The sequence below is a fragment of the Penaeus vannamei genome, chromosome 39 (genome assembly GCF_042767895.1).
Source record: "Penaeus vannamei isolate JL-2024 chromosome 39, ASM4276789v1, whole genome shotgun sequence".
Classification (NCBI taxonomy): domain Eukaryota; kingdom Metazoa; phylum Arthropoda; class Malacostraca; order Decapoda; family Penaeidae; genus Penaeus; species Penaeus vannamei.
In genome coordinates, this window is record NC_091587.1 from 21632081 (window position 1) to 21654438 (window position 22358).

A 22358-nucleotide genomic window follows, 5' to 3' on the forward strand; every position below is an offset into this window, starting at 1 on the left:
ATATGGCAATTTTAATAAAAATTTCTCTAGTAACACTAGTAAATGAAAAAAAAGTTTCTCTCTCAGTATGATATAAACAAGGTTCCCCACACGACCGCATTATCGCACAGGAATAGCAGCAACCTTTACAGTATTTGTACTTTGTTTTCCCTGAATATAAACTGAATTAGGATCCTTATTTGATGTTGCCTCCTGTGAATACAGAACAATACTCCTGAAAACGTTTTGGGTAACGGGAAGAATGATAAAAATAATAAGAAATAAAGTATTGGATATTCTAGGTCTTTCCCTCCACAAAAACCACTGGGTATATAATTCATATTTTCTGAATTGCCCCTTTAAGTACCCATCTATAAATACACAAGGAATGGGAGAACTATAATTGCGCAAAATGAACCATAACTATTTTTCCTTCAATACCTAATGCGACAAAACCACCCAACTTTCTGCTATACCACTACACGCAGTTTTTCATTTCTGTAATATGCAGAAATAAAATGAACACAGATTCAAAGAATGTGCCTTTTAACAAACGAAATACATCTAAATTAAATAAACAAGGTCTTTTAACATCCCTGTGATCCTTTATCTCACTTTCCCAGGGAACGTGAAGAGCCTCAGTTCAGAGGACACGATATCTCACACCTTCCTCCCTTAACATAAATGAAAAACCAAATATACTATCAATCACCATCCTTGCATTATCAAACAACAAACAAAAGAAAGATAAAATCCAACCTCAATACTGCCCTCTCTATAGGCCTACCTACCCCCCTATAGTCGGCACCCAATACTAGATCACTTATCTAACCCACATACACTGCCACATAGCACATATGCACGCCTCATTAGACTTGATTCGCATGACACAGTAATCATAATAACCCCAAAGACATAATGTGTGATGTGTAGGTCACGCCCACCTTTTGTGAGATGAGTAAATAAGATCAATGAATGAATCGCTCGGAGCCGCCCTCAGGATCTCGCCCTGTGTCAAACACAAATACGGCAATAACAGCCCAACGGAGACATTTACTCTTCACCTACTTCATCCCCCGTAGTAGAAAGCCAACGTAAAATACTCACTGTTGGGCGTGGAGGAACGAGAGGAGAGTTTTTGGAGAGTTTTTGCACACAAAGGGACTCCTTATCGATCGCACGCCTTCCCCTCCTGGCAGACGACGCACTTCTGAGCTCACACGGAAAGGCCGTTCCAATAACACGTTCTTTCGCGACAGGGAATGCTATTTGTGATACTTTTACTACTCAGTTACATTTGTTGCTAATTTTCTTCAATGATTTTATGTATTTATATTAGATACATTAAATCTATTTTTCACAGAATGAAGAGGTCTAATTTTTAGAAGACTTTAAGGAGTTGATCAGAATAAGTAACCCTGACGAGCTAATGGAAAATAAAGATTTTCAATAAATTCTCAAATATATTCCAAAATGACACATACAATACCAGATGAATATATATTCCAATAATTTTCATAAGTACAAAAATGATAAAAGACCATTTCGAAGAGAAATAAAAGAGGAGAGTCCAGCGGGCGTCTCAGGACCAAAACAAATATGGCGTCCCTTTTGTACAAGGCGAGCGAGGTGTTGATTCTATGGCCTTGACCTTATTTTCTAGCCAACAGGAAACTTATCATAGTGCAAGGTGGGTACAGAGAGATGCTTCTATTCATGAAGAAGAGATTCTTTCCCTGTGAGAGGTCTTCTTTGAGTGGGGGAAAGAGATTCGGGACATTGAAGTTCGTGGGGCAAAAATTGGGGGATTTAATTCTCGAGGCCTTTTTATCTTTTTTTTAATGTCCTTCGTTCCCTTTTTCGTTAGGACGAAATAGAGCTAAGGAAAGATATGAAGAGGATAAATACCTCATGCTATATTGCCATAATTACACACAAGTAAGAGAAAACTGAAGATAACGAAAGTCTCCAAAAGGAGTGACAAAAACTGAAGTTCAGATAAAGAGAATTTTTACAATTTTTTCGCGATACCTTTCACTTCAACACTCTTTGTTATCTCAATTCTACGTGATAATCGTTGATATATTTCACTTGTACAGTGTATTGGTAATTCAGTCAATATGTTAAGAGAATTAAGAGGCAAATCAACACTAGATAATTGTTAGAATGAAATCCCTTCACTTTTGGTTCATTGTTCTCATCATCTTTCCAGTTCACTTGCTTATTAAATATACTGGGACTTTATTTTGGTTGCCTTGAAGCCATAATTGTTTGTATTTCAGGAAGAGGTTGTCATTAATTATAAGAACTTTGATTTCTAGAAAGGTTAGGGACATGAGAATAATTACATTATTGTCACTATATACCATTTTTGCAAAGATCACAGTCCGTATGTTAATGTCTTGGAATATGATTGTAGAGCCTGTGAATTGACTTTTGCTACACAATAGAATGTGTGAAATCCATAATGTGAAAATCATATTTCATCAAGACTGTAGAGAGTGTGCCTTAATTTCTTTAGTCAGTGCTATCTCTTTAAAGGGGGAAAATAGACTAAATGTTCCTTTTGGCGCCTTTCTTTATTTTGACGGAATAGAAGAAGCAGATTTTTATACTCTTAGTATTATTGTGGCAGAGACATAGTTTGTACTCAGGCTGACTGGTAACTCTAAATTTTAAAGGTCTCCTCCTCGCATTCTAGTTGCATTATGCTATTTCTGCACACATTGTCATTGATTATTATGGCATTAACCCTTTAGGGATTTGCCGTCTCATAGTCCAATACATCAACTCAAGACAGCCACTTCTGTCTGCTCTAATTAAATTCAAATTGAAAAATGACTTTTATTGTAGAACAGAATCTGGTGTTTGGAACTTGAAAATGCCATAATTGTTTTCTTTTGTGTTTTGGTTTAAGGATTCTCTGTATCCTTTCCTGTTTAATATGCACTTTTAGTACTTGGAATGAGCAGTAGAAATAACAAAAGCTTTTTCATATTTAGGAAATGAAGCTTCCTACCCTGTAGTGGAAAAGCAATATACTGACACACATTTACAGTTTGACTTAAAGAAACAAATGATGATACTAACATTTATTTAGAAATGGATAGTGTATGATGCTCTAAGAAAATGTTATAGAGGATGATAAACAACATTTGAGGAAATCCTGTTTTGATTGTTCATTACACAATCCTCCTTTTACAGCAACAGTAATTTCACCAAACCTCATTAATCATTAATTATGTACCTGGGCAAAAGTTTGGTAGTGAAATTTTGAGTTAGTGTAACTTAAGAATCAATGGGAATATTTTTTTGTTCTTGGGCGAAAAACTATCTCACATATTTTGCTCATATTTTCCCCGAAACATTGCCCCAATAAGAAACATATTTAGCATTATTACAAGTAACAATTGGAGAGAACACAAAGCAATAAAATAAGTGATGAATTAATTAAGATCATAAAACAAAATGAATTCTAAATATATTGAGATCAAACAACCAATTAAATGCTAAATGTATTGAAAATATGAAAGACCTCTTCAGTTACTTTTAAGTTCATAGGTTTGTCTAATGGCCACCAGAGGGATTGCACCTCTCTTATCAGTATTTCCATCCTTTGCTCGTCAAGCTCACAGACACATTTCCATTCATGAGCATGTACTGCCCATTTAGTGTTGACTCTGGGTTTGTCAGTCAGGCACTGATTGATAAGAGCTGATAATCTAATCAATCAAATTGGCATAGTGCCAAGTGCACAGCCCATGTAATTTTTAAACAACTGACACACCAAATTTTGTGTGTGATAGTATATCATCCACTGATATATAATACATAATAGTAGTAATTCACAGTAGCAGAAAGCATGATTGCAGAGAGTTGTGTGTGTATATAATAGGATTACATCAACTAATAATCATTATTATTCTTACAAATACTATAAATGTCTTATCTGATTTTAGTGAGTAAGTGTACAAATGAATATGTTATTACAAGGAAAATATACTCAATGTAAATATTGCAAAACACTGAACCAAGAAAAAAAAATACTTAGAAAATAGAACAGTGTTCCAGGAAGCTCAGAGCACTACCAATTTCATGATTAAATTGTCAAAGGTTAAGATCTTACATGTCAGGCAATAAGTGTGAAAGGCTGTCTGTCTATAAAGTGTGCAGTAGATTACAAAGAAATGTTAATTGATAAGATAAGTGGAAGGAAAAAAAAAAGGGAGAGATTTCTTAGTGGTAGAAAAAACAGGAGATTTCTTAATTCTTAATTTATTAATTCATGAGGGGGCCTGAATTTTCTTTCCTGATTATTCTAAAACAGTAGCCTTACTGGCAGAGCATATACTGTGTACAGCCAAACCATCTGCTTGCTGACTAGAGCAAGACATGATACCTATACTTGTCAAGCATCATTACTTCATGACGGCTATAGCCATACCCATCAGTAAGGGGTTGATCAGTAAGTCTTGGCATATACAAGTCAGAGAAATGGTAATGATCATATTTATGCTGCTGCTATCTGTAAGGTGACTGATAATATCTTGGTCAATAAAAAAGAAAGAAAATATTTGCATGCAATTAATGAACTTGTGCTATGATGTACATAATCTGATATTTAAGTATTTATTTTCTCTCTATCTTTCCTTTTTTTTGTGTGTGTGTGTGTGTGTGTGTGGGTGCGTGTGTGGGTGTGAGTGTGTGTGCGTGTGTGTGTGTGTGTGTGTGTGTGTGTGTTGTGTGTTTTTGTGTGTGTATGTGCGTGTGTTTTTGTGTGTGTTTTTGTGTGTGTGTGTGTGTGTGTGTGTGTGTGTGTGTGTGTGTGTGTGTGTGTGTGTGTGTGTGTATGTGTGTGTGTGTGTGTGTGTGTAGTGCAACTGTAACGCTCTTGTTTAGCAATCCTGCTGACCTGCATTTGATCCTGCGTGCTGCCAGTGGATGGTAACCCCAGCCATTCCATGCACACAAGGGGTGCTTTAGAAATAAATGAACAGTTCCACAGCAAAAAGGATATCCATTGTAACAAATAGATTTAAACTAAAGTAAACTCTCTCTTACCCCTCCTCCCTCCCTCCCTCTTTTCCACTTTCACTCTTTCCTGCTTTCCATCTTTCCCTCCCTCCCTCGCAATCTCTCTCTCTCCTTTCTCCTCTCCTCTCCTGTCTTCTTTTACCCATCTTCTGTTCATATAGTCTCTCCTCCTTCCCCTCTGCCCTCTTTCTACAAATCTCTCCCTACTATACTTCTCCATTTTGCCTCTCTCTATGATTATAGATATATTGAAATTAATGTTAACTTCATGATTTATTTGAATTCATGTTTCTAAGTCGTTTTCATCTTTACAGGATAAAGACAGAGTGATGCGTAGGACACGGTGGGATGACAAAGGTGAGAGAGACGGGTCCAAGGATGAGTCAAGGAGATGGAATAACCGTTGCTCATCACAGATGGATTGGAACATGAACAGTGAAAATGAGAACCATCAACCACAGTCATCAGCCATGAGACACCGGGCAACACCATCTCCCATCGACTATAGGAGCGAGAGCAGACGTCAGCATGATAACCAGCAAAATAGTAGCGTCCCCCAGAATTCAACAGGTCCTCATGGCCAGCAGCAATCTCTGATGGGGCCTCCTCAGACGCATTTCCAGGGAACTTGGCCCCTGATCTCCAACCACAACATTTACCCTGAAGCCAACAGAAGTCACCATGCACCTCCTCACTTTCCACAGCAGCAGTCTTGGGGGCATGCCCACCCAGGATATTACCAGAGTGGAGGAGGGCAGTATGCCTTTGACCTGAAGTGGTGGGCACAGCAAAAGCAGTCCATGGATGCCTATCTTGGGGGTCCAAGTTGGGCTGATGACAGCGAAAACACACGTCCAAATGCTGATTGGCCTCAATGGTCTTTTGGCACACGTGTCACGAAAAACTACTCCAAACGCCACAACAGTAGATCAGGTAGTCACAATGGACAAGGTGAAGGAAGTTACGGTGTTCCAAGACAGGATGCCATGTTTGACCCTGCAGATAGTCGAAGGCACCACTCCTCTACTTTCCACCATCGACCTAGAAGCAGAGACAGCTCCCATGACTCCAGGAGACGCTACAGACCAGAGTCCAGGGACTACAAGAAAATCCCCCCTGCACATCATCAGTTGCACAGGGATGTAAGAGGTGCTGGTGATGTTTTTCATGGGAAAGGAAGAGAGAATAAAGGAGGGAAAAAGAAGAAACAGAAACAACATCAAAACAAGTTTGAGGGATCAAGTTTTCAGGCAGTTGGTCATGCCAGTAGAGGACTGCGGATAGCTGGTGCAAGCATGATGTTGTCAAGAGGTGACAAGGCACGAGTTAAAGCCAAAACTAAAGAAAAGAAGGGAAAGAAAAAGAAAATTAGTGAAAGTGCCACCTTAGCTGAAGCAGCAAAGAAGAAAGCTCTTGCCGATGCAGCTAATAAGCTTAAGCAGACATTTTTGGCAGCCAAGAAAAAGAATAATGGTGCAGAGTGCTCAGTGGCAGGAGAGAACGAGGACAGTGAGGATGCGACTAAGTCTCCTGAGGAGAACAGTGCCCAGGACTTGTCCATGCCCCGCAGAAACCCCAGTTGCCTGGAGTTTGACATAGACATTCGTTTTAGCGCAAAGGAGTGGGCATCTGTTGGGCGAGGGCAGGGTGGAACCAGTAACATCCTGGGCATACCTCCAACCCCAGTTTCATCTCGTAAGCGTACAGGCACCTTCCCCAAGAGTGGCGCATTGTTGGGAGAAGGCAGCTTGGGGTGCAAGCCAGTTGATGGTGATGAGCAGGAAGACTCGGGCACCTATTCTGATACAGATGTAGGGAGAGCAGGTGGCCATTGGCCATCAGTGGACCCCTCACAGCCCTCCTCCTCTGTAACACGGAGAAGACACATGTCCGAGAGTTCAGGGGTGATTGACCTGCGCAAAAATCCTTCAAGTGGGTGCTTGACTACCAGGCCTGGACCTGGCAGGGTTAGATCATGTTCCATGAGTGTGGTGGAAAGTGCTGGATCAAGTAGGGATGGCCATGGGACAACTGGTGCTCGCAAGAATTGGATGAAGATCCATCTCATGCCAAAACTTAGAAAGATTATGCTGAAGCAACTTCTCACCATGGACAAAAAGTCCTTGCAGGTTTGTGAAGTGGAGGAAGCAATTTTTTTTCATTGTCTTTTCTAGGTCCTGTTCCTTACCTCATCTTTTCCCTCTTCATCATTATCATCCTGAGCCTAATTCTTCTTTCTCTGCTTCATTCTCTTCCCCTCCTTTTCTGTGGTATCATAATCCTCTCCTTTTTTGGCCTCTATCTTATGCATTTGAAGTGGAGGAAACTATTTTTTATTTTCTTTTTAGATCCTGTTCCTCACCTCATCTTTTCCTTCCTTATTACTACTCCCTCTCCCTCATGATCATCCAAAGCCTCATTCTTCTTTCTCTCCTTCATTCTCTTCCCCTTTCTTTGCGTGGTATCATAATCCTCTCCTGTTTTGCCCTCTTTCTTATGCATACCAGGCTTTTCTTTTATTCATTTAATGCAATAATTCTTTTATATTATTAGATTGTATCATGCAAAGTCTCATCTCCAATATTTAGAAGTCTATTTACATCCACACATTTTCTGGAATCTAGGAGCTCGTTGATGATCCAAGGTCACGCAAGGCACAGTTCATGATGAGCCACCTCATGTCAGAGCACAGAGCCGCCCTTTCCCAGCGTTTAAGCCAGCAGCGTTTCCGGCCCCTCGACACTCTACCTGATGATGAGCTGAGGTTGCTGAATAGTCTGGACAACACACAAATGAGTTCCCTCCCACCTGAAGTGGTTCAGCAGGTACTGTAAAACACTTCGGTTTTATCTCTTAACCTTACATATGAATGGGTAAGGTATTTTTCCCCCTTTTCATGTGAATCCTTTGTACTGTGATATGAATTTTTTTCCCCTTATCTCTTGTTAAAATTTACACATGGTTGTTCCTTTCAGGTCCGTGAAATTTTGGCCATGGAACAGAATGGTGACAGCAATATCTGGGAGGAAGTCTCGCTGTCCATCAACGATCTTCTTAACACAGACTCAGATCCAGACCTCGACTGCCAGATTATCTCTCCACCACCAAGAGACCCAACTTCAACAATCACAATCCATGACACTGACTCAGAGATGGAAGAGCACATCCAGGGTGAGGGAGTTCATGAGGATGACGAGGAAGAGGAGGAACAGGAGGATGACGATGATGATGAGGATGAAGAAGAAGAGGAGGATGAGGAAGAGGATGATGATGATGATGATGAGGAAGAGGAGGAAGAGGATGAGGAAGAAGCTCAAGTGGTTTCCCCAGCAAGTCCTAATGCCCAGAAGGATAGGAGAATAATCCAGAAGCAAGAGGTGCCCACCCCTCCTGTGGAGCCCAAGAGTGCTGAGAACCCCCTGCAGATGATGCCACAGATCCCTGTGGAAGTACCACTCTGTGTGATGGATTCCCTGGGTGGCACCTCGGGGAGTGCACGGGGCATACCCAGCCAAGTGGCAGATCCCAGCAGAGCCTTACCAAGCCAGGTGGCTGATGGGTCCCTGAGTGGCAACCGAGCACTGGGGAGCCAGGTGTCTGAGGCTGCCATGGGGCTCATGGGCCCAGGACAACCTCCTGTTAATACTCAGCGCCCTGCGACAGGGGAAATCCCCGTTGCAGGACCAGCACCTCTGCTTCTTGCACCTCCCCCTGGAGTGAAGGTAATCATTGGTCATCTGATGCAATTTATTTAAATAGTTTGTTAGTTAAAATTATTCTGGATTTATACTGACTGATGATGATAATGGAAGTTGACTTCTGTAATGCATTTACCAAGAATATTTCTTGGAGATAAGGTCACAGCATTTTTGGAAAAAAGAAGTGCAGTACAATATATGAGGCATGTGAATCCTAATACAACAATCTTTGTTGACAGGTGAAAGAGGAACGTCCATCTCCAATAGGCGAATGTGGCCTCTGTATGCACAACCCACGTACCCCTCACACTTCAGAGTGTGTCTACCCCTATGGCCTAGCACCCCCATCTCCTGTGGCACTCATGCCTGGCCCACCAAGACCACTGGGTGCCACCCCACCTCAGAGGCCCGTGCCTCACATGCCCACTGCCCAGCAACCGCCACAGCCCGTCCCTCTCTCATCACCGCTCTATCAGAGGTCCATCAAACAGGAGAAACTTGATGGTATGTTTATATCTGACTTTCTATATTTTGCAAATTATTTTGTAGTGCCTCTTTAACTTCTTAAAACACTTGTGAAATTCATTAATATAGAATATATCATTGACAGTGAATAATGTTTTAAAATCAAAGTCTTCAAAAACTTAATACAATTTACCTAAAACTAAAAGCAATATATTTGATCTGAATTTAGATACACTTGGTATAAAAATATATATATATTAAGGTTCTTGTATAATGAAAATGGAAAGGGTCAGTAGGTCTTTTTATATACATACAGGAGTGGATAGATATAGATACAGAAATAAATATATATAAAGTTTTCTTTGTATATATCAGGCTTTCTTATCACTATTTATTTAGTTATAAATACACATTAATTGTGTTTACACATAGATTTTTCCACAAGTTATTAGTCAACATGGAGTCGATTACAAGTCTTGCCAATCTCACATATTTACCCTCTTTCTTGATTTTCAGAAAGATTAATGTTTATTGTTTATGGTATAGTTAGTAACTTTATAATAATCATAATGTCAACAACAACAATGATAATAGCAATGTCACTGTTGATATCATTAGAAAAAATATTTTTCTAAAGAATTCAAAGAATAGGGAAATCAGGTTAGATTATCTATGTCCTATTAATTAACTCCTTGGTGCCTGAACACTTGCAGTCATCTGTTTGCAAACAAAATTCACAAAACAGAACTACAGTGAATAGTACCTGACACTAATGGGTTAAGTAGTTTTTAAATGCCAAGAAATAATTTCAGTTAAAGATTTAAGCTTCTGATATAGAATTTGATTAAAGAATCTTCAAATTTTTTAGGGTGGTTAGGCCAAACTAATTTTTTTCCAGTTTGTCATGTCAGTTATATGAAATTTGGTTTAACAAACAGTAACATGATAATAAATATTTACAGACGTGTTTTACATTTGTTTTTGTAGAGTCATACCTGAAGTATGAACATGTGAAACGGCCCTCATCAGAAGAACGGCCAAAGAACCCAGCTCCCCCTGACACAGCAAGGGGGCAGCCTTCTCCTTTGCCCATACCTCCGCCAGCTCAAGCCCTACACCCTCCGCCGCACCCTCGACCGCTCATCTTCTCTCCGGGTGATGATTTTCCTGATCCTCCTCGCCCCCCACCCCCTCCTCCTCCACAGTTTAGTCCGCGCATCAAGTTGGAGCGCCACACCCCTGTGCAATTTATGTGCTGCTGTATGCGCAATGAGTGCGAGCGCAGCAGTACCCATAGTGCAGAAATGCGCCCTGCCTCACATCGTGGAACAGTCACACCTCAGCCAAGTGAGAGGCGACCAACACCCCACTTGTACAAAATGGAGCCACCGTCCCCTTGTGCCTCACAGGTTAGGACTCCACACCAAAGCTTATCTGCGCTTTTTGCTCCTCCGGCTTCCCCACGCTGTCTAAGCAATGGTGGTGCAGTGGGAGCGCGAGTCACCATTGGGGTTCAGACAGAAAAAGAAAGACAAGTTCCACTGTATGACCAGGGTTGTAGTACCAGTAGCAGTAATAATAATAATAATAGAAGACAGTATGTTCCAAATTTAAGCTTAGCAAGAAGTGTGACACCTTTGGTGATCCATAAAGTTGACAAAAGTACAACTACGGAGGACTTACTAGGGAATTGGGATCAGCAGCAGTTGCAGCAGGCTCAGCAGCAGCAGCGGGGGAAGAATAGAGCGAAGGGTTGGTGGTGGCACAGAAATGGCCGTCCTAGAAACCACCTCAGTCAGCTAACAGCAATATCGAATTCACTCAGCGAATTTGAGTTCAGCCACAATGCAGGAGTAGCACTGCAACAGATGATGGTGTTCAGTGAACAAGAAACAGAATTCTTACGGCACTTGGAAAATGTTGACCAGGAAATCCATGAGCTCATGAGAGAAAAGAAACGTATGACAGAAGAACTTGGACGCTTGCAACATCTTAGAATAGCAAAATTACAACAGATGGTGCGACAAAGTGGTTTAAGTAATATTAGCATAGGAGGGGAAGTTTCAGGAAATGATTCACTAGAGTTAAGAGGTCCAACGACTTCTGACTCCAGAGGGATGCGGTTGAGTCCTAATGACTCAAGCTCAGATGGTGGTGATCCTCCAGATGTGGGAGGAAGTACTACATATAGTGTGGAAAATGTATCTGTACGGTATGGAGTAGTTTCTAAGGAAGATATGTGTGTGCAGTCCACAACAGACAATGCCTCAGTTGTTTCTTCTTCTCAAGAAAAGGGTCCAAGGCTACGATCGTTTAGCTTTTCACATACTTCCTCCAATGACTCGAGCAATGATTCACAAAGTGTAAGAAGACAACGATGCACGTCTACTTGTCAGTCACCAGGGAAGGTTGGGAAAGGAACAGAAACTTACAAAGTCACCTATCTTGGTTCTGTCAATCCAACCGAGGGTTTTTATGAGGACATTGCAAACATTCACAAAATGCAGCAATCCATATCAAACACAGACTCAGAAACTGACAATGATTCTAAAGCGATAGGAATAGCAAATCACAGCTTGGAAGTCTGCACAGCCTTTGAAGGTGATGGTAGACAAGCCAAGAGTCGTAACAGAAGCAGTTCACTGTCAAGTTCAGCTGAAGGTGATGTGGAGAGTGAGGTCCCAGCAGATAGGGAAGAGGAAGAAGAAATGGACAGCGTGACCATATTCAGAAAGCGGTTAATAGATGATAAAGAAGAGGCTATAGTTGACTCCTCAGAACAACAGGATAATAAGATGGAGAATGAATCCTCTATAGGGGTTGCAGAGAAGGCCATGGAGGACCACAGTGACTCCAGGAAGACTCCCCCCTATCAGGAGAATGTTTGTTTACCAGAAAGCAATCCAAAGGTTGAGGAAGACTCTAAAGCTAACCTCTGTAGAATAAGCAATGGAGCAAGTAGATTCGAGGGAAAGAGAATAAACAGTGAAGCTGAGTATGCTCAAGTGCCCAAACCGGGTGAGCTATGCCAGATATCGGAGAAGGAGCTCCCAAGCACCTCGAGAAAAAGCTCAAGTTCCTCCACCTCATCTTCTACCTCACCTTCCTCTTCTCCTGACAGCCTAAAGTGTAGGAGCACATCAGGAGAGCATTGCTATAGTCTGAGATCCCGTGGCCCACCCAGTGAAGTCATAGAGGACACTTCTGTAGCCAATTCGAGTTTGTGTAGTGAAGGGGTGGATGAGAGCTTGGGCAAAACACCCCCAAGGAAGAGGAATGAAAAGGTTTTGGAAGAGGAGCAGGCAGATGACGAAAGAGAAGGAGATGAAGATGATGACAACAGGTCAGGGGCTGCAGATGGAGCAGACAGCAGTTCAGATGACAAAAAGAAGAGAAAACGTAAGAGGAAAACCAAGAAACACAGGGTGAACAAGAGGAAGCGAAAGAGAATACCTGAGAAGAGCGGCAGCAAATCCCCAGTAACCATGTCCAAAAGGAGCTTGCCAACTAGTCCAACTTCAAGTACCTCTCAAGCAAGCAACATAGATGTTAGTGGGACTTCGCTCAAGGGCTGTGATGAAGGTAGTAATGACAGTAACAAGGGTGTAGAAGACCCAGGGAATAATGGCAGCTATGAGATGATGGATAGCTCTGGAGATGAACGGGCGTATGTCAATCCACCACCTCATGGCAGTGCGGTGCTAGATATCAAGGTGAATATACCCTGTGAGCTATGTGCATTGACTAATTTTGGAGAATAGTATTTATTTGTTTGTTAAGAAAATGAAAAGCACGATTCATTTTTATTTTGGCAAGAGAAAAGTTTTTTAATCTATGGTCAGTATATATGGGTATATATATATTTTTTTTCCACCAGGTAATTGGTGACTTTGTAATAACGGCATCAAGTGATGGAACAGCAAGATGCTATGATATGGCATCAGGTCGTGTCATGGCCACGTATGTAGACCACACAGACCTTGTGACTTGTGTGGGTGTTGTTGGCAAGATTTCCTTCAATCCAGATGATGACGACTTTGCAGTTATAACTGGCTCTGCTGACAAAACTATTTGTATGTTCAGTGGCAAGGTAGGTTAGATGAAAGCATTTCTCTTGCATGAATTTTGAATGGCAGTATGCCTTTTGCCTCTTTTTCTCACATAAGACCATTTATCTAAATTGTAACTGCCTTTTAGAGTTATACTGTCATTTGTAACATTGTTCTTGTGCATGTTGCAGACTGGAGTTGCAGAGCAGCGTTGTGAGGTGGGAGAAGGTGTTAGATGTCTTGACCTTTGTTGGGGACAGCTCTTCCTTGGCACTGAAGGAGGATGTGGTGCAAGATGGAACTTCAAGGTCAGTTTTTTTTCACTTTCTATGGTGATGGTGGAATCTAGTGTTTTTATATTTTGAATTTTTATTTATGTACTCCATATGCTAAATGATTTTTAATGCTCTTGAATTGTATGATAGCTTTAGGATGTGAAATCCCAAGATGGTTAAGATTTCTCTGTTCCTATTTCAGGACAAGAAGATTACAGAAATGGTACAATTCTGTGGGAAGGCTGTTACGAGTTTAAAGGCAATGCGTGAAGGTGGTCGCAGAATATTACTTGTTGCTGCTAAAACAACTCCTCTTATGGTCAGAGATGCTATGTCAGGTAAGTTTGGTATAGCTCATCTTCATTATTGTTTTTCTGTATTTTTCCCAGTTTTCACATGAACATAGAAGATTTTGGCTCCATATTAGTCCTAGAAAGTCAGATATACTTGGAGATTAAAGTTTACCAAGTCTAATTTTTGTTATCTGCCAATAGGGATTGGCTAAATTTGTTAAGTGTATTAAGAGTTATAGAGGTGTCTTATTGGAGTTAAGCCTTTGAATTTTGTTGTATTTATTTTCTGGTTGCATATCCTCAGACAGTGTAAACCTAACATTACTATGTTTATTTATTTTTGATTTACTTTATTGAGTATCCATTTTGCATTTTTGTATAACTGCAAGTAAACTGAGCCTTTATTTATAACATGTTAAATTTGTATTTTAAATTGACAATTTTTCATGTAAAGCTTACTGAAAAAGAAGTTTTTCGTATCTGATAAATTTTATTTTTTATATAATTCAGAAACTAAATGTCAGGGAGATCTGTTTTGTTTTGTGCCAAATACATCATTACTTCTTACTATAAGGCTGGTTGTTGCATGTATGCTCTTTTGAAGTTAGGCTTCTCTCATTGGTATATGGCTACTGGATTAAGGGTGTTTTTTAGCATAGCTTTAATTGATGATCTGAATTTAGTACTTTTTTTTAGACTTTAGTGCTGATTAGATAATGATCCACACAATTTTAGTGAAGAGTAACCAGGATGTATTGTCATTCTAAGAAAGTATCTTTCAGTTGCTATTTGTATATTTTTATGGTATAATTTCTGTTTGATCTCCTGTTTAGTAATCCTTAAAGCCATTTATGACTTCTCTGTGTGTTCTATGTTTATCTTGATAGATTATTACTAGGTCTGTTGGATGATTCAATATCCCTTTTGCAAAGACTCAATTGTCCTGATTATTGTGCGAAGCCAAGTCTTCAATTCCTGTCTCACTCATTGTTTCATCCATTTACCTTTTTTATGGATGATTATTGTGAATGAAACTTTGAAAATTGATTTTCCCTCTTGGAATGATGCACTCCAGATGTTTTCTTACAGGAGGATGTTTTTTTTTTTAGTATTTTGAACTCGATAAACTGATGGCAGTTTCCTCTTACAGGGTTGTTCTTGCGGACACTGGAGCACATCCAGCTGACAGTGTATGCGACACTCTCTCATGAAGGGCTGTTGTATGCTGGAGGATCCAACAAAGCTATTGTCTACTATGACTTTGCTGTGAGTGTCTTTGCATTTCCACTCTTAATCTTTGGTAAAGAAGCTAATTGACATCAGGGTAATGGGAATTGTTTGAAACTTGGTTATGATTCTTTTGGAAGACCTCTGGGGCAGTATTCACAAAAGATCATAGACTGAAATTTCTCTTTGACCCCCTGCCCCCCAAAAAAAATCTTCGAGATTTTTTACCTCCTTGCAAGAATATCTGTGACACCTCATTTATGTCTATGGCTTGGGCGAAGATTAGTGTCACATGCCTAAGCACTGTCTTTAAATTCCCCTTATGACACACTGGCAACAACCCTGCAATTTTACTTATTTTGTATTAGTAATTATATGGAGAACTTTCCTACCCCTTGTTCACTTATTGCCAAACACTAATCAGGATGCTTCCTCCTTGTTTATTGCACTTTTCTCTTTAATGAATACAGATTTCACTGTGCATCTTCTCACCTGACAGACTGACAATAAATAGAAAACATAAGATAGATAATATTTTAGTCATTATATATTTGAGATCCACTGCATTAATAATTTTATTTGTTTATTACATTCAATTATTATTATTATAGGGTCTTTTAAGATGTAAATATTAGTACTAGTTAAGTGACAACTTTGAAATGTGGCAACAGTGTGTGTTAACGTTAAAATTGCTAAGGATAGTCTAAGGATAGATGAATCATTGACAGATTCTGCATTGGTCATGAAAAGAAAGATGTTGTTTTTGTTTTTTATCATTTATTTTGATTCATAATTAGTTAGCTATATACCTGATGCTATTTTCTTGCCCTTCAGAGTGGCAACAGCCGTGGTCACATACCATGTGAGGCAGATGTGTCATGTCTCACCATCTTCAAAGGTCATTTAATCGCCACTTGCTATGACGGATTAATACGGATAATTTGTTTAAAGGTACGCAAGTTTACAGCTTTCTTGGGTCCTGATGGTTATGGTATACCAGTGCTAATGAATTTTTTTTTCCAGTATTATTAACCCACTTGTGCCGGTATATTTTGAACCCGAAAAAAATAGTTTCCGGGTGGCTTCAAGGTGTGCGGGGCTGGCCTGGAATCTGCCTGCGCGCTCCGATCCAGCGTCACACTGGCAGGACACCTGGCAATGTTTATTTTTCCAAGTGTCTCATATGTGGGACACCTGTCGTAAATGGGCTAATTTACTGCATTGTAGCTGTATTCAGACAGTACTTTTCAGTAATAAACTTCATGTTCTGAATGAAGTGTGTTGGCATATAGCATCATGTTTATATGACCAGATTCTAATTTTTTACCTTAAATGAGAACTTACTTGTTTTGTCTTCTTCCTGTTGAGTAAATTAAACCTCACAAGTTGATCAGAGAGTTTGTAATGTTTAATAAGGCATTCTTTATATATGTCCTTTTTTATCAAAAGATAAATGTTGTTTCTGAATCCCATGTCAATAGTTGATTATATTCAAGAAAAAGATTAAGAAGTCCACACTAGGAAATAAGCTATATTTGTTGTGAAGTTTGATGAAAAGCCATTGTTTACTTATTTGCTAAAAATTTCTTGTGTAAGATCTTGCCATTTTCAAAAACTTTTATTTAAAACAAACTGGACTAACTAGAAACAATAAATCAAATAACGTCTCCTCTATCACTTATTTATATATATATATATTTTTTTTTCAACAAGAAAATTACAATGGAATCTCATGCTGCAAGTTAATTTAAATGTCCAGTAGAATTACAGACATCAGACACTTTAAAAATCTGTAAATCAAAATTAACATTGCATTATCTTTCTACCTCGCAGACTGGCCAACTGGTGCAGCGACTCCAAGTGGAAACTACAAATAAAATGTTCATTTGCTCAGCGCTCTATAAAGATAAAGTAAGTGTTGCTGTAATGTAAGATTTATGTATATTTCATCTTTTTTTTTTATATTATTTTTCAATTAATTTGTCTTAGAATGTAAGATAAAAATGATTTTAGTACCAGGATTTACATAATATATTTTGGACATTCAAGAAAGTCTAGAGGTTCTTAGATGATTATTCTTGTTATTAAGTGCTGGCTGGAGTGTTGAGTGAATTCTGACAGTCTACATAATTTTGATGCATAAATGCTGCCTATTTTTAAAAGATCACTTGCTGTTATTATAATTATTTCCCTTTTGCAGTTATTGATTGGCAACAAGAAGGGTGAGGTAGTTGGTTGCCAGTTGCCACAACTTGCAAGCCAAGTAACCTAAGGACCGGCCTAGCTCCACGGCAATAATTATGCATTCCTCGAATATAATGTGGGATTCAGTTATGAGCTCCTGGTTCTACAGAGATTAGTGGGGGGGAGAAAACACACAGGCAGTGTTTTAGGGGAAAGAAAATCACATAATAAAATTTTTATTTTATTTATTTACATATCTTAAATGCTATTACTAAATAGGATTTAACAGTAAATATATCAATGAGCATTACATTAGAAAATTTTCAAAAAGTATGCAGAAAGGTTGTCATGATGCTGTAGGTTGACTTAGCACAACAAAAGTCATGTAGAGCTGCTGCCACTGCTGTAGAAATGACAAGAGGCAGCAAAAAAATATTTTAAAAATGATAATTAAAAGGAAAACATATGTTGCATTGTACTTGGAAATGCAGACTGAGTGTGGCTCACTCTTGCTCACATCTACAAATTATATGTTCTAGAGTTTTGTGTCCATCCAAATGTTTACCAAACTTTTTGCCCGAAGCTGTGGATTCATCATAAGCATATCCCTTTGTAAACAGTGCTAAAGGAGAAAGTTATGCCAGGCAACTCTTGTCTTTCATGAAAATGCTCTAATTGTATTTGTAAAACAAAGAGTTGATTATTTTAATTAAGAAGAAAAATAAGGAATTATATCGTTAAAAGGAGATATTTTTAGAATGAGAAACCCAGCTTTACTGTTTAGTAGTGTCAGGAACATCATAAGTATGTTATCTCATCTCAAAAAGTACACTGATAATTGGTAGTAAAACAGGAAAACAAAAATAAGACAAAAATGTTATTGGAAACCTTATCCTGTGATGTCTTTCATATTTGAATTTGTAGATCTCTCTTTTAAGTGTTTTGTACACTTGATGATGATAATGTGTCATCATCTTTGGTGGGTTACATTTCTTTGTAAGGTAGAAGTAACTTTTTTCTTTTCTTTTTTTTTTTTCTTTTTTATCTTTGTTTTTCTGTTATTGTTTTGTACAGGTGTATTTATCACCTGGTATCTTGCACTTAAGCACAAAACTTTTATGTGATATTGGTCTTGCTAGTCAGGCTTATGAAAGAAAATGGGCCATGCTCATCTCGGTATACAAATTACTTTTCTGTTAAAAAAATGAATAAATAGATAAAAAATACTTAGTGTCAGAGGTGATTTTTTTTTAATGTTTCAGGATTCTAAAAGGATGTTAGTGTTTTGCTCATAAAGATCTCAACATAAGACTTGTTGTGAAATTTTAATGTTTATTAAGTATCTCATACTCGCTGTTTATACAAATAAAAAAAAGAATAATTGAAAGCATTTCATTGTTCCCATTGTCATGTATCATAGCTTCTGTTACTGTATCCCTTGAGGACAGAGAGAAGGGAGGAGTGTGCATTTCCATTGAGAAACACTGTTGGGGCGCCACATGTGCGGGCGGCTAGAAATGTAACGAGCGCACACTAGAACCTGATGCAAATGTGGTTACGTCTTCACACAGACCAAGATTCATGTCAAATTATCATATATTAATCCTTTTTTTCTGATCAGAGAATCTATAACAATGGTTCTATACCTGGGAAAACCCTCTAGGAGGGAGCACAAGCCAAGGGGAAAGCAGGAATTTTTCTCATTTTATTCTCATCACAAAGTAAAGTTGATGAAAAAAGGACAAATTATCACTTTTACCTATTTTCTACAGTATGGACAGGCTCACAATTTTTATACTTATTGACTCCTCATGCAAGGTCTATAGAACTTAACATTTGTCTTCACTTTCCCTCAAAACTCGTGCTTGCTCTTGTATTCCACCACATCCATAATCTTGTAGTTCATTAACATTGAATTTATGTCTAATCATTTTGCTTTAAAAACTGGGAGGGAAATTCAGCTGATCAATTTGCTTTAAATTCTGGGAGTAAAATTTAGCAATAAATGGAGAAGGGCGCCTAAAGTGGTCGTGCTAGGAAAAAGGTTAAGTACCACTGAACTGGAAGTAATCAAACAGAGAAATAAATGGTGGGATAAATACAATAAAACTGGCTTTTGAAGTAGAAAATAATCTCTTCTTGAGTAATTCAAGAACCTCAACTGTAAATTCATGAATTAGATTACAAAGTACTCTGCTTCATTGTCTGTGTATCTTTTGAGTATTTAGGGAAATTTGCCCTCGAGATAAGCAAGGGTGAATATGAACCCCATGACAAGATTTTTCTTTACCAGTCCATTTCACTCTAAAACTAATGTATACGTTTTTAAAAAATCCTTTTGTATTTCCTTAAGCCCCTCAGGTAGTTTTCTCATTGACTTACATAATAAATAGTAGCTATCTTTGGAATTCATGTCGAACTCTGAGTATTAAATTGTTCCAAACATTAATATGCTTTACATAATTTATGCATAAAAAAATTAAACTAGAAACAACCAATTCACTGTCTTAACAAATGCGTAATCTTCACTGTTGTAAATTCATTATTTTCATAACAACGGATGAACTCGCAACTCTGACACGAATACATATAAATTGTGTCTCAGACATGATTCATGAAATACATCATGATCCTGTTATATTTGGTAAACAATGGGTAGATTATCATGTAATGAGAAAGTGAAAGTGCTTATAGCGAAGAGAGTAAGAGAGAGAGAGAGAGAGAGAGAGAGAGAGAGAGAGAGAGAGAGAGAGAGAGAGAGAGAGAGAGAGAGAGAGAGAGAGAGAGAGAGAGAGAGAGAGAGAGAGAGAGAGAGAGAGAGAGAGAGAGAGAGAGAGAGAGAGAGAGAGAGAGAGAGAGAGAGAGAGAGAGAGAGAGAGAGAGAGAGAGAGAGAGAGAAAATGGTCTGGTAATAATATCAACATATGACATATCACAGAGTTACAAAATAAATGTACTGTACATAAAAATAGGCTTAGTCTTGTCATAAAAAAGATAACATAGTTTAAGCAAAACGGATAATGGCAATACTGAAGACAACATAAAAACAAATGGAATTACTGACTATACAATAATGTAATCCCTGACAAGTTTTGGGCTTGGTTAATATATTAAGCATACTCTTAAAAACATAATAAAATACCAAGCTCGCTATAACAACAGTTAAGTTAAGGTATAAATAGTATCATGAATACTGTTCTTACATCAAGTTCGAATATAAAAATTAAATCCATGAACAGATTGGTTTTCTACACAATACACAATGCGTAATTTCGTGATCAACGTAAAGCATAGCCATAACTATAGTATTTTTATCAAAGTTGTTTCAGTAAAATCAATCTATCTATGCTGATCCACGAATAGTTCAATGGATGCATATCAAAATAATTTACGATCTAAAAAAGGAACTGTGAAAGCTGCTAACATGAACACATTAAACAACTGTGAAATAACAGGAGGTGGTTCTTCACCGAAATTAACCTCATTCTTAAGTAGTCTACTGGGACTATTTAGGGTGAGGCAAAGCCGTATGGTGTCATTAACGGTCACTTAGTATTATGTCCACTCGCGTTCGTTGTATAAGTCACTTGCACTTTCTCCTTAAAAGATGGTGTCGTAGAAATGCCACGCGCTTATGCCGCAAGTGAATACTTAAGTGGCAGCCGGCTTAATAATTTAGCGCTACCGTGAAGTATCTAATTCCACGGTCTATGGATGTACGAGAAACAAAGTGAAAAAGAAAGGAGGCAATGCATTTCAACTTCATAAATCTAAGAGTAATTTATCATCTGACTCTAATGGACTCGAAGGCCATTTTATTTCCACTGATTGACTAGCGTTTTGAGCCATCACGTTAATGACAGGATGATTGATGATGCACCGCAGTTGGTGATTGGCTGGAGGCTTCAGTTATCGCAGCGGGTAACTAGTTGACCAATCAGAACGGTTTGTAACCAGTTATCGGCCTTACGACGCAGACAGACAGACAGACAGACAGACAGACAGACAGACAGACAGACAGACAGACAAACACACACACACACACAATTTATATAAAAACACATGTATATCTGTGTATATATATCTTTTTTGAAAGAGGAAGAGGAATGAATGGAAAATTAATTATGACCTCTGAAATGCCCTGAGGTGAAAGATGCTACAGCCAGCCGGATGCAAACACTTCCCTTAAATCAATAGTCACCATTCTTTACATTAATCAACCTAAAAGAAAGGAATCTGTTCCCAAGACGTCCTTCAGCACTTCTGAGACTCGACCACGAGCGTCGTGCTTTGGATCACACTGACCGAAGCAACTAATTGGCCGTTGGAATCCGTCTTCTGTGATTTGGGTTCCGAGTTATCTGCAAGTAAATGGAAATCGGTTAATATGTGGATGAGTAACACCTTGGACATGCAAACTGCAAAGTAAAATAAGAAATTGTATAGATTTGCACACACGATACGAACATACAAACTACCATACAAAATAGATCTACATAACAGCTGCACGCACGCACGCGCGCACACACACACGCACACGCACACACATCATATAGGCTACAAATGTTATATATATATAAATGTGGGTTATAGGGCAGGTACGTTTATATTACGGCTAACGATGCATTTTCCTAACGGTAGATGTATGTGGTAATTGTTTAAAAAAACTGTAAAATGGTTCCAGGTATTTTCAGTGCTAATACATTATAATTTTTGCTAGTGTACTGATATTGAGAATAGCGTCAACACCAGAATCGTCTCTAATATATGATCCTTTTAGCTCAATAATTCTAAATGAATGCACAATATCAACGCAACTTAATGACTATAAATTACTGTAAGAAAATGCTTTTAGTCTGATTGGTTTCCGTAAGAAAATATCTTGAAATGACTAAATGACTTCAATGAATAATAACGTGTAAAATGTTTCAAAACGTATTATTTTTCCAGCTTACGGATATGCACTAAATTGGATCATCCTGTTTTATGTGATATTGCTTTATATTACAATAGGCACTAGAAAAAAAGATAAGGTAGCGCGAATTTTCCTTATAGCATATCTTTGCATAAATATGTATAGTTGAAGAGTGCAACTTAATGTGATTATTGAATTTCTGTAGCCGCTGAATTTCCGCCATTTTCTTTAGATTATAA

The 22358-nt window shown here is 38.5% G+C and overlaps 3 protein-coding genes across 4 annotated transcripts in view; 1 reads left to right on the forward strand and 2 right to left on the reverse strand.

Moving 5' to 3' along the window:
• The window catches only part of TrpRS-m (Tryptophanyl-tRNA synthetase, mitochondrial), an 8156-nt gene extending 6945 nt beyond the window's left edge, over positions 1 to 1211 (reverse strand). The window contains exon 1 of one of the 2 annotated variants that reach the window (XM_070117002.1): positions 1087 to 1211. The gene's annotated coding sequence lies outside the window, so the exon portion shown is untranslated. The remainder of the gene's footprint in view (positions 1 to 1086) is intronic. The other variant, XM_070117003.1, reaches the window with a different exon arrangement.
• Positions 1212 to 1542: 331 nt separating this feature from the next.
• On the forward strand, positions 1543 to 18591 carry LOC113815876 (uncharacterized). The gene is made up of 13 exons (XM_070117008.1): positions 1543 to 1669; positions 5328 to 7142; positions 7638 to 7838; positions 7989 to 8735; positions 8951 to 9215; positions 10164 to 12889; positions 13054 to 13266; positions 13417 to 13533; positions 13703 to 13838; positions 14944 to 15059; positions 15855 to 15971; positions 16854 to 16931; positions 17221 to 18591. The coding sequence occupies exons 2-13, from the start codon at positions 5343 to 5345 to the stop codon at positions 17290 to 17292; spliced, it is 6588 nt and encodes a 2195-aa protein (XP_069973109.1). The 5' UTR covers positions 1543 to 1669; positions 5328 to 5342; the 3' UTR covers positions 17293 to 18591.
• spin (Protein spinster) overlaps positions 18134 to 22358 on the reverse strand; it is a 100204-nt gene continuing 95979 nt past the window's right edge. The window contains exon 11 of the mRNA XM_070117009.1: positions 18134 to 21565. Within this exon, the coding sequence (XP_069973110.1) occupies positions 21459 to 21565 (107 nt within the window). The 3' untranslated portion in view covers positions 18134 to 21458. The remainder of the gene's footprint in view (positions 21566 to 22358) is intronic.

Excerpts from the sequence above, each read along its gene's own strand:
- LOC113815876 (XM_070117008.1), top strand. The coding sequence starts at position 5,343 with ATGCGTAGGACACGGTGGGATGACAAAGGTGAGAGAGACGGGTCCAAG. Across the intron at positions 7,839-7,988 it reads CACCTGAAGTGGTTCAGCAG|GTCCGTGAAATTTTGGCCAT; the intron begins GTACTGTAAAAC and ends TGTTCCTTTCAG. Across the intron at positions 12,890-13,053 it reads GTGCGGTGCTAGATATCAAG|GTAATTGGTGACTTTGTAAT; the intron begins GTGAATATACCC and ends TTTTTCCACCAG.